The 13,186-nt window shown below is 38.5% G+C and overlaps 1 protein-coding gene across 1 annotated transcript in view; it reads right to left on the minus strand.

The window, feature by feature from the left end:
• EML5 (EMAP like 5) overlaps positions 1-13,186 on the minus strand; it is a 161,916-nt gene that overhangs the window by 11,544 nt on the left and 137,186 nt on the right. The window contains exons 32-34 of the mRNA XM_036277252.1: positions 11,842-11,940; positions 7,799-7,819; positions 206-379 (exon numbers count right to left, since the gene is read on the minus strand). Coding sequence (XP_036133145.1) covers positions 206-379; positions 7,799-7,819; positions 11,842-11,940 — 294 coding nt within the window. The remainder of the gene's footprint in view (positions 1-205; positions 380-7,798; positions 7,820-11,841; positions 11,941-13,186) is intronic.

Raw genomic sequence — 13,186 nt, forward strand, 5'->3', positions numbered from 1 at the left:
TAATAACTTCCATCAGTTTATGTTTTGCAAGCTCACAGCTTCACTGGGTTTTCAGTGGGCCACACCTACACCACCACCACAGTGTACTGGGTACTGTGCAGGCTGCAGTGAACAATGGTTTCAATCACCAGTTAAGGCAAATACTAGAGAATTCATTTACCATAGCATTCTTATTTTTTAAAACCACAAAGGAAAAGATTCCTACCTTCCTGCCATCTCCAAATGGTAATCGTATGTTCTGGGTCTAGTCCCACAGACAGCAAGAGTTTGCCGGTAGCACTGAAGCTGACTGCACACACCCCCTTTGAATGGTAGCATCTTAGTATAGATAAAGTCTGCTTGTTCATTGCATCCCAGATGTGGACAGAAGGAGCTGTAGCTAAATACAGATAAAGTCCAGAAGTTGTAATACACCTCTTATAAATGTTTCCATTTCTAAAGGTGAGGCGTACTTATCTCTGAAACATGGAAAAATATGTACCCAAAGAAAGTACTTAATTTAAAAATGCATAACTAAGACGAAATTAAAAAGAAAGAAAGAAAAGAGAAGAGAAAGGAAAAGAAAGAATATATAGAATACTTCTTCAATCTATAGTCCAAAGTGCACTTTTGAGAAAATAGCATTTAGAGAAACAAATTAGGTAATCACAACTTTAAAACCATTTGGTGCAGAAACTTCAGTCGCTAAAGAAAATATTTTGATTAATTTAGACTATATTGCACACCATCTGTAAATTATATTAACAATGATAAACTAAATCTGACAGTTCCTCAAAGTAGTTAGAATATAGTAAACAGGGATTTAAATTTTCATATCATTCAGCAGGAATTGTTCAAAGACTTATGCAACTTTCAAGTCATTCATTTAAAAAATTTAAAAAAAAATTTTCAATTATAGTTGACATAAGATTTATGCAACTTTATGTAAAAAATTAAAACTATATGAAACTAGACAAAAAAACTTGCCATATAATAACAAGGTATTTATGTGTGAAAAACTGACAATAATCTAAGTAGTGGACTAAAATCTGAGTGTTCCTCATTCAATAAAAGTCAAAGGATATGAGGACTCTAAACTTAATATCAATAAGGTATGTTAGGTGGTTCAAATTTAAAATGTAAATATATACTGGTAGATCACTAGTTTTTTGCTAGTGATAAATACCACATGAGTCTTCTATAATATACAAACACTTTTATTTTTATTTATTTACTTTTTTAATCCCAAACCTCTTTGGTCCTTGGGCCGAGCTCTAACCACGAAGCCAAACTGGCCAGGACTATAAAAGAATCACTTTTATATGTTTACAAAATGCACCTCTGGGCAATTCATATACTATATTTGTCTAAATGTGTAGATAATGGATTTTCAAGAAACATCACTTAGTTATTTTTGTCTCCAAATTTAGTATGTCACAAATTAGAGTTCCATTTATCTAAAATTTAAATGCAAAGAATCTTAGATAAATTGAATTGCTGAGCTTTTCAAGCATTTATAAAAACTAAATGAGATGTTAAGAATCTTATATCAGAATTTGTACTTTAAAACATATAAGTATGACTGTTATGGAAACATTCCACATTTAGACTGCTCTAAACTTACTGATATAACAGCAGTTAAGATTTAAATTACTGAAATTCTCAAGGCCTAACTTAACTTAAGAAGGATTAAGTATATTTTATTTTCTCCTATTGAGTTGTCCCTCGGTTTCCCTGGGGGATTGGTACCAAAATCTGGGGATGTTCAAGCCCCTTATGTTCACAAACCGGCGCAGTATTCGCATGTCCCCTGTACTTGCCTACAGGCTACATGGTGTTTGCCTACACATCGCTTCATCTGCACAGGTTCAGCATAGTGCTCAGCATGCAGCAAATTCAAATTTTGCCTTTTGGAATTTTCTGGGATCTTTTGGATCTTTTTTTTCTGGGTGTTTTTGATCTGCCACTAGTGGAGCCCATGGATGTGGAGGGCCAACTGTAATTTGAAAATGGCCATTCATTGCTACAGTAACACAGAGACTACTTCTCCCCTCCCCACAGGCCACCAGATATGAGTGCCTATTGTGGGCCAGGCGTGTTACCAGGAACATCTCAGACTCTCCAATCCCTACTCTAGACAGGTGTGTTTTCCCATGGTCGCAGGCTCAGAGAGGTTAAGTGCTTTGCCCTAAGTCACACACAACTTGGGGCGGGCAGAGCCGTGCTATTGTCAGCACCCAGGTTCTGCTCTTCTCTTTCCATAGCATCAAGCTGTCTCCGGAAAATCAATTTTTCATCACCAACTTTTCATGACATTCTCGACTCTTAGTCTCCAGTATAGAGATGTCATAAGTGTCTCTTTGAATTACTAACTGGATCTCATAAGAATCAACGTTTTAAAGGATATTTTTTCCATCCCATAGTTTTCCTCTGATGCAGCACAATAAAAGCCATATTTTAAAACAAAAATTTAACATGGGCCATTAAATGTGCCCATTGTTATTTTGCTCTTTAGTTTCTGTAGTGGACAACTTGCTGTTGTACACCCAGCATCTGCATCTATTTTCTCCTTCCTTCTTAATAAAGCTCTGATTTTACTCAGGAATCCACTCCTTCCTCATGTAGGCAAGTCATTCAGGGAAAGACCCTGAATGTTCAACTGATTAGTCTGAGCCCATTGTGTTAACACTCCCCTGCACCCCTAGCCCCACTTCCCTCCCACTCCCCACCACTGACATCAGTGCAATAGTTCAGTGACCCATATTTAAGCCAATCAGCATATGGTATTTCCCTAGCATCTTAGGAAGCATGTAACTCCAACTGCTACTGACGGTTCTTTTAATAATCACAAATACAACTGGCCTTATGGGTGAAGTCAATGCTGTGGATGGCAGAACCGAAGAGATGGAAAGTGCATGTTGAAGTTCCTGAATCAGCAAAATCAAAGACCACCCTCTCTCTTCCCTCCAGGTGTTAGTAAACGCCCTTATTTTAAGTCTTAGAAGACACAGAGAAGACCACTAACACTGCAGTTATTTAATGGACAACTGCCTATCGTAATAAATAATAACCAAGGCCAGAGATAGAATTCTCTCCTTAAATTGTCTTAAGGATCAAATTGTCAAATTCTTAGCTCCGAATAGAGTCTTAGGTAGGCTGGAAAAGCTTTTCAGAAACAAAAGACTCTCCCCTAGTGTCTACTCAAAACACATTTAATGTATTCAAATGGTAATAATACCATAAGATATGGATATTATCATAAAGTCAGGATATTCAATTTCTGCTTCTAACATAAATTCATGGAACTGATGCTGGTTAAATCTATGAGAGCAAAGAAGTTAACGACTGACTTTCTTTTATTTTTAATCTTTATTGTTGAATGTAGAATGTATTACAGATGTTCCACCCCATTGACATTTTCCCCCCATTGACCCTCTCCTCCCCACTCCCACCCCTCTCCCGCCTTTTCCCACACTATTGTCTGTGTCCATTGGTTATGCATATAAGTTCTTTGGTTTATTTCTTCCCACCCCCCAACGCCTTTCTCTTTGAGGTTTGTCAGTCTAGCAATGAATCTGTACTTCTTAATCCCTTCACCTTTTTTCACCCATTCTCCCAAACCCCTCCCATCTGGCAACCAACAAAATGTTCTCTGTATCTATGAGAATGTTTCTGTTCTGCCTGTTCATTTTGTTTGTAGATTCCATTGTCGATAGATATGTATTCATTGCCATTTTGTTTGTTCATATATTTTATCTTTTTCTTCAAAAAGACCCTTTATCATTTCATATATGAACGGTTTGGTGGTGATGAACTCCTTTAACTTTTTCTTCTCTGGGAAACTCTTTATATGGCCATCAATTCTAAATGACAGCTTTGCAGGGTAGAGTAATCTTGGTTGTAGGTTCTTGCTTTTCATCACTCTGAGTATTTCTTGCCACTCCCTTCTGGCCTGCAAAGTTTCTTTTGAGAAATCAGCTGACAGCCTAATGGGAACTCCCTTGTAGGTAACTAGCTGCCTTTCTCTTGCTGCTTTTAAGATTCTCTCTTTGTCTTGAGCCTTTTGCATTTTGATGATGATGTGTCTTGGTGTGGGCCTCTTGGGGTTCATCTTGTTTGGGACTCTCTGTGCTTCCTGGACTTGTATGTCTGTTTCCTTCACCAAGTTAGGAAAGTTTTCTGCCATTATTGTTTCAAACAGGTTTTCAATTTCTTGTTCTCGCTCTTCTACTTCTGGCACCCCCAAGATGCGAATGTTGGCACGCTTGAAGTTGTCCCAGAGGCTCCTTACACTATTCTCATTTTTTTTGTATTCTTTTTTCTTTTTGCTGTTCTGATTGGGCGTTTTTTGCTTCCTTATAGTCCAAATCGATGGTTTGCTTCTTGGATTTACATACTCTAGTATTGAAGCTGTGTAAATTATTCTTTATTTCAGTTAATGCCTCCTTCAATTCTGACTGTGCATCCATAATTTCTGACTGGTCCTTTTTTATGCTCTTGAGGCCCTAAGTTCACTGAGGTTCTGAGTTCACTGAGTATCCTTATAAGCAGTATTTTGAACTCAGCATCTGTTAGGTTGCTTATCTCCATTTCGCTTAGTTCTTTTCTTGGGGTTTTGTTCTGTTCTTTCATTTGGGACCTGTTTCTTTGTCTCCTCATTTTGGCTGCCTCCGTGTGTTTGTTTCTGTGTATTACTAAACGAGTGGTATAGGGCTAGCTGAGACCAGATGCTGCTCGTTTGAAAGAATTTAGGAAAACCTGAAGTAGGATCCAAGACAGGCCAATCTTATGGTTAAGCAATTGCCAACAGCTTGGGTGGGCCCAAAAGCTGGGTTGGGTGGGGCGGGGCGGGGCCTCAGGGAATCACCAGGGCGGGGCTACCAGTGTGAGCCAGGTTGCTGGAGTCCCAGATATGGCGGCTGTCTGCCGCCCCAGGTAAGGCCTCACCAAAGGAACAAAGGCCTCTGACAGCATGTTTGTCCTGGAGAAAGCCCCCTCTCAAGCCCTTGCTCCAGTGCCAAACAGCTCAGCTCTTTCCTGTATGTCTCTGGTGCCCCTCGAGCTGCCTCCCCTCCAAGCTTAGAGGGAGAGAGTCCGATAAGTTCGTGCGCGGGCCCTTTAAGGAGCTGCCTGGGGCTCCAGCCGCGTCAGCTTCCCTGAGCCTCAGTTCCTGCTGGTTTTTCCAGCCAGAAGTTATGGGGACTTCTCTTTCTGGCACTGGAACCCTGAGCAGGGCATCTGGTGTGGGACGGGGACCCCTCAGTCCTCAGGAAGGACCTTCCCAGCTGTTCATTTGTGTCCTAGGTGTCCCTCCTGATTTTTATCCGCCACACGTGAGTGTGGGACCAGCCCATCTCACCACCGGCCCTCCTACCAGTCTGGATGTGGCTGCTGCTTTAATTCCGTAGTTGTCAGACTTCCATTCAGCTTGATTTCAGGCAGTTTTGAATGATGGTTGTTCTGTAGTTTAGTTGTAATTTTGATGTGGTTGTGGGAGGACGCGATACTGTGTTTACCTACGCCGCCATCTTGACTGGAAGTCACGACTGACTCTTGATAACAAAATATTGAGGTTCAGTAACACATGATAGATTAAAATACTTTCCAAGGAACTACCTATTGATACATACTATAACAAATAAACATAGGCTTTAAACACCTTAACTTTCACAAGCTTTGTAAACCAACTATTCCTTTTTCTGCTCCAGCTCCACACATACTTTTACCACCACCAGCTGCAATATACCTGAGCAGATTCCACTCCAGGTTGTACTGAATTAAAATTTTCGTAACTTCTTTCAAAATGTTATATTTTGTAGTTGTTAATGGAGACTATTTATACAGGATAACTCTCTGTCGCTTCAAAATTTGTACTTACTCTTCAAATGAACAGCTGGAAACATCTGTTGAGCCAAGGGAAACCATTCATTTTTTTGTCTTTCTTTTATTTGACTATTGATTTTGTTCTAAACACTCCCAACTCTTTTAGCAATGGTTTTTGCCAAAAAGCTAATAGTCTTGAACAAATTTATTTTCTCTATAGACATTTTTGCTGCAATTAAACATGATTTAATTAACTCAGGTCAGTAAACAGCTTTTCTAATTGGCTAATAAATGAGCCATTCAGAAACTCACTTTGGTTGTGGCCTCATTGTATTTTTTATTTTTGTGAAGAAATTCTGTTGTGATGAGATAGTCTGTTGTGAATTTTCTAATTTTTCTGATTTTGATTTCCTGTGAGTTGGGAATATTGTGATAAAGTTTAATGTTAAAATGTTGATGCATATTATATTCTTTTAGCACAGCTATAGACAGCATCGTTGCATAATAAACACGATGTTTTACCGTCTAATTTGGTAATAATATAATCACACTTCAATGTGACTTAAAAGCATGACATTCAAAGTCCACTGTCCTTTTTCCCCGTGTCTCCATGTTATAGATACACATGGCTGTGGTATGCTGGTGCACATGGCACTCAGCCTGTCAAGGCGCAGCTCACCACTGCTGCGTGCAGTGCGCCCAGCAGCCGTGCAGTGACAAGGGGCACACACAGGCTCCGTCGCAGCTCCTCACCCAAACCCTGCCATGGATATTATGCAACTGAATGAGCATGGCTGTGTCCAGCATAATTTACTTATGGATACTGAAATTTTAATTTCATATAACTTTCATGTTCTTTGGTCATCTTTTGCTTTTTTCCAACTATTTAAACTAGTGAACACTGTACTTGGCTCATGATCCATACAAAGACAGGTGTGGTGGGCCAGATTTGGCTCAAGGGCTGTAGCCTGCCAACCTCTGCTTTTGTGCATAACCAAGAGAGCAAGGACCTTGCCAGTTGTATTGAATACATATGTAACAGAATAGTAAAATCACACAATTTTGCTTTTCCCTGGAGGAGGAGAGGGCAGGGAAATAGATACAAATCACTGGGAAAAGTTTTCTTATCAAACTACTAATTCTAACTATATCATGTAAACTGAAAGTTGAGTTGAAAAGCCTAGTTATTACAGATCTAAAAACAATGCACACACATTGTTTAACAGCTTTTAAAATTCACAAGGCCATGGTCAAAATTAGTAATAAAAAGCTATTCTTAAATCTTTAAGTGATGTGTTGATCTAATATGTGCAATAATTTGGATCATATTAAAAATAAAATTTTTGAAAATATTATTTTCAGGCAATAAAATTTATTGATTCATATTTAAGATTAAGTTTTATTTATTTTATTTTATTTTATTTTATTTTTTATCCTCACCTGAGGACATTTTTCCATTTTTTGTTCAGGTAGAGTGGGAGGGAGAGAGAGGAACAGAGAGAGAGAGAAACATTGACGTGAAAGAACACATCGAGTGGCTGCCACCCTCACGACCGACCAGGGCCGGGGACAAACTGCAACGGAGGTACATGCCCTTAGCGGGAACCAAACCCAGGTCTCTCTGGACCGCAGGCCAACGCTCTAACTGCTGAGCCAAACCGGCCAGGGCTAAGGTTAAGTTTTAAACCCACCTCCACTCTTACCAGCTACATGATATTGTCAAGCTTATACCTACCATAAAGAATTCTTGTGATGACTAAATAGATAACATATGTATAGTGCTTACAATAGGCTTAGCACACTAAAAAGGTCAAAATATATTATTATTATTTAAAATTATTATTATAGATTGGGCTCAGTATCATGACATTAAAATGATATATTCTTCATTTTTAAAAAATCCCAAATAGATTCAAGTATCTCATTACTCTATAAAAATTTGGACTATCATTACTAAACAATATAGTGAAAACAAAAAATGATTAGTTTTCCTTACCTGACATGTCTGCTGAATCACCTAAAATAAAAAAGCAGGAAAAATAATTATCCATTAATAACATAAATACTAACAGTAAAATTTGAAAAACTTAATTGTTATAGTGATAATTTTTCAATATTTTAATGAAGTGTCATATACAAAACTAATTTTATATGAAATTCGGTAAACTGTTAGTGAAGCCAATTTTTTGTTATTGTTGTTAATCCTCACTAGAGGATATTTTCCATTGCTTTTTAGATAGAGTGGAAAGGAGGGTGGGGGGAGAAACATTGATGTGAGAAAGATACATTGACTGGTTGCCTCCTGTACAACCCTGACCAGGGCTGGGGATCAAACCTGCAACCCAGGTACATGGCCCTTGACTGGGAATATACCCTTTGGTCCTCAGGCTGACACTCTAACTGCTAAGCCAAACCAGCCAGGGCATGAAGCCAATATATATGACCTTTCAAACTTCAGATCAATATTTTCTTTGTATTTAATAAATTACATAAAATTTTAACAACTTTATTTTATTTATTTTTTAAATTTATTAATTTTTTTTTCAGAGAGAGGGGAAGGGAGAGGGAGAGAGAAAGACAGAAACATTAATGAGAGAGAAACACTGATTGGGTGCCTCTTGCACATTCCCTACTGGGCATGTGCCCTGACTGGGAATCAAACTGGCAACCTTTTGGTTCAGGGGTCAACGCTCAACCACTGAGCCACACGAGCTGGGCAAAATTTTAACTTTAATCATAATAATGAACCCTGGCCAGTTTGGCCTGTGGTCCAGAGACACCCAGGATTGGTTCCCGCTAAGGGCACATACCTCAGTTGCAGTTCGTCCCCAGCCCTGGTTGGGTTGTGAGGGAGGTAGCCACTCGAAGTGTCCCTTTCGCATCAATGTTTCTCTCTCTCTCTCTCTCCTACTCTATCTGAACAAAAAATAGAAAAATGTGAGGATTAGCAAGAAGGAAAGGAGTAAAAATTCAGAAATCCTTTCAAGAAAGATGACTGCCTTGGTAGACCCTTACATCCCTATGAAATAATGATTTCAAGGACATACTGAAAATGTAGGCCCAGGGTGTCCCGACATGGAATATAAGAGAAAAGAGAATAAAAGAGCTGATTGTGCCAAGCAGACACTCAGGAAATACCACTTTTAGTTGTGAACATGCTCTGATAACAACCAAATGGTGAGAGGACTTGAAACTGTGCCACATGAAGAATGGCTGAAAGACTCAGGGTGCTCTTTTTGGAAGTCGGCCTTGTCCCTGAATATCTGCAGGACCTGGGACAAGAGTACAAATAAAGACCTAAACATCACAGGCCTAACTCATTTCAAGTTATCAGTAAGATAAAATTATTAAATGAAATGTTTTATCTTCCTATTTTGACAAGTATCCTTATGATGACTGAAGACCTGGTTGAAATTCAGAAGTCCTTAGAATGCGCGACAGCATGCGGTAGCCTTAGCCTATCCCTTTCTCTCCCCGTCCCTGCTTTACCCCTACCACAGGAGCCATGGCAGCTCATGGGTAGTTATTCCAGCCTGCAGGAAAAACTCCTCACCACCATCCCAATGAACAGCTGCCTCTTGGACATCCCTCAAGAGTGCTCATATTGTGCAATCTATGACTGGGAGCATGGACTCAGAGAAGAGGCTCAAGCAGGCCCATTTGAAAGAGAATTCTGAGTTTTCAGATACCCAAAGCATAGTCTATAGAAAGCAAGCCCATTGCTCTCATATACTCTTTGTCTTATGAAGGGTAGTTGGAGGATGTCTAAAGTAGGATTTCTGAAAGGGAAGTACTAAATAAGACTCAGGGAAAATATGACAGTTCTCTCCAAATACTGAAAGACAGTATCATAAGAATAAGAGATTAGCTGTTCCAGGTGCCTCAAGAATGAGGACCAATGAGCTGCAATTTGAGAGGCAGCTTTCTCTTCTATATGAAGAAGCACTTTATAACAGAGATTCCCAAGGAGAGGTTATACTACTTCATTAAGTACTGTGATGATGGGGTTCAAGCCTATGTAGGAAGACCCTTAATCAGAGATGTCATAGAGGAATTCAAACATCTAATGATAGACTGGATAAAATAATATATTTGGCCCTGGGATTCTAAGATTCTAATTAAAAAAAATTTTTTTTTTCAATGTAATGAGGTAAAATACCACAAAAGCAAATCTTTCAGTTCTGCTATGTTCTACCTGATTTTCTACAATGAGAACCATGAACATCATAGGCAGTGTTCTGTGCTTTGTGGTTATCAGATAAGCTTGGCAGGCAAAGTAACTACAAATTCGAGTCTCTTTAGGTTCAAAAGAGAAAAAGTCCCTCATTCTTTGGTCTTCTCTTGAGCCTATCTTTCACTTAGTTAGCCATTAGTAAAGAATCTTTGTTATCTGCCTCGTGGGAGGGCACAGTGGGGCGTGGCCCAGGGCTAGCTCTGTACTGCCTAGACTTTGACTTGAAAGGAAAGAGGGGACAGATAACTAGTCATTCCACATTCTTTGTAGTGTTGCCTTTCAAAATAAAAGAGTACAAATATCAAATCATTATGTTGTATACCTGAAACTAATATAGTGTTATGTGTCAATTATTTAAAAAAAAAGAAATGGAGAAAAGTAAAATTTCATGAAAGATTAATTTGTGACATTTCTTAATTAAGAGAGAACTATAGCCCTAACATTTTAAAGCTACTTAACAGAGGAAGAGAAGGGAAAGAAAAGGAGAAAGAGCAAAGTTAGAAAATGGAAGAACCACACAGTCTAGAATTTTATTCACAGAATGTAAATTCCATTAAAAGAGAGATTTGGGTGTTTCTTTTGTAAGCTGCCTGTAACCCCAGAACCTAGGACAATACTTTGTACATGATAGGTGCTCAATAAATTTGTTGAATACATGAATTTACTCAATAAAAATTAACTGAGCAATAAAAAAAAGTCAGCATGTGCCAACAGGCACTGAGCGAGATGCCTTAGGGACCAAAATGGTGATGGCATGGTCTCTCATTCCTCATGCAGAGTGAACATAAAATTCAGTTTCAAAACTTAGCAGAGAAAGGGGTTAGACCTATGTATTTATATCTAAAGATTAGAATATTTTGTATATAATAGGTGGAATATTGGTCTACTTTCTTTTCCAAAGTAGAAATCTTTACCAAAAGGAAGACTAAAGGGATCTTTGTGGCATAACTGTGGAACTGAGCAACCCCGAAAATAAGTATCTAACTAATCAATGTATTACTTGTATGAAAATGAAGATATTAAAAGCATAAATTATCTTCTTTAAGAAGGAAAAAGACACCTGGAAAACTGTCTTAGCAAGTGAGGCCCACTGAGATGCAACAAAGCCATGATTTCAATCATTTTTAAAAACTACACCAGAGATGCGAAGATCTGACCTGGCATAATCTATTACGGAGAATCCACAGTGATGACTGGTTGGTAGATATATCCTAACTAGACCTGCTATCCTCTCATCATTTTGCTTGTAGGGTTATGGCCTTTGGTTAAGTTTATAGTTCTAGAGTTAAAAACAGCAGTACAGGTGATGATTTCAAAACAGGTAACAAATTAGATCAATTCCAAGAAAAGAAAAAGGCAGATAGCATTTACTAACATGGAACAGACTTGGCTTTTCTTTCTAGCTTAACCTCTGCCAAAGGTTCTGCTCCCTCTGTCTAGTTATTTCTGGGCTCCCCTTAGTTACTGTGTCTCCTCAAATTCTTCCTTTCTGCTTTACATGCTATTAAACTAAACCTCTTTGCTGACCAGAAATTTCTGTTAAATTGCTATATACAACTATTTCGACCACCATAAATTAGCTTATTTTTAATTCTGAATAATATGAATCAACTCAAATAACCAAAGTAAGAGAAAGATACCTGGAAATAAATAATATGGTAAAACTGGGTGTGTGCTTTATGTGCAAATAATATATAGTAATATATTTTGAACAATAAGTATTTTTAATTTTTTCCCTAGGATACTGAATTAATTTGAACAAGATAATTACTTAAAATTGTTTCTTTTAAAATATACAAACATACCTACTTGGCCAGTTGCCACTATATTGATGAATTTGGGGTGCTGATTTACAGTGAGGCACAGAATATCATCATTATGTTCCTGATAAAAACTCTGAGTGCCTATAAAAAAAGAATTTGAGAATTAAATTTTAAAGTATTAAAGTATAACAGCCAAATGCACTTATTCATAGCAATAAACTGCTCCTTTTAACTTACTTGCTTATTTAACACATATTTTTGAACACTTAATATGTGCACATCATCATCAAGATGAAAAAATGACTCAGAAATCTTCAAAGGAATAGACCCTGAAAGGCATAAACCAATGTGGTACAACTTGAAGACAGCAAGTGCCACAGAGTCCAAGATCATACACGATGAGAATGCACAACAGAGGCCAGTCTTCTGATCTTGGGCAGATGGCACTCCGGAACTGACACAGCACATTCAGTAAATGTGAAGGTGAGTGGGGAAGGGCATTCCAGGTAGAAGAATACTTTAAGCAAAGGTACAAAGGCAGGAAAGTATTGGAGATGCACACAAAGGGTTTATTTGGGTAAAGTTTAGGGTCATAAAGAAGAAAAGTGAGAACACTGGAACTAGAATTACAGAGGATTTTGAACGCCTTCCTATTAAAGTTCATATTTATTCTGTAGTCAGTGGTGAGGTACTGAAGAACTTCGATCAAAGGAGTAATGTGGTTCATCTAGTAGTGTGGCAGTGAAGAGACTTGAGTAGATGACGACCACACCAGGGGTAAAGGTAGGCTTGTGCAGGTGAAACACAGAGGTGGGAGATGAGATGAGGATGGTAGGTTGGGGCCAGATTATGGAGGGTCATCAAAAAGCAAAGGTCCTCCAAAAAGCAAAACAAAACAATTTAACAGATCTAATATTACTTTAAAGCTTCTCAAAGTGAAATGTGCTTCATATTTTCCAGGGCTGAGAGTTCAGTTAAATTAGCTAAATTCGTAAATCAGCTAATAGATCGAGACTTCCTAGACTGTGAACTGAGCAGTGTATGCCCAAACTGGTGAGAGGCCAAATAAGTGTCTCGTTTCCCTCTCTGCCCTCTCTCTCCCCACATTCATCATTAGAATGGCAAGTAATTACAAATTAAAAAATTAAATATAGGTCTGGCCGGTTTGGCTCAGCAATTGGAGCATCAGCCACAGACCAAAGAGTCACGGGTTCGATTCTAGTGCAGGGCACATACCTCAGTTGCTGTTCATCCCCAGCCCCGGTCAGGGTTGTGTGGGAGGCAACCAGTCAATGTGTCTCTTTCATATTGATGTTTCTCTCTCTCTCCCCACCCCACCCACTCTATCTGAAGATAAATAGAAAAATATTCTTGGGTGAGGATTAAA

This window comes from Molossus molossus, unplaced genomic scaffold, assembly GCF_014108415.1.
Source record: "Molossus molossus isolate mMolMol1 unplaced genomic scaffold, mMolMol1.p scaffold_m16_p_1, whole genome shotgun sequence".
NCBI lineage: Eukaryota > Metazoa > Chordata > Mammalia > Chiroptera > Molossidae > Molossus > Molossus molossus.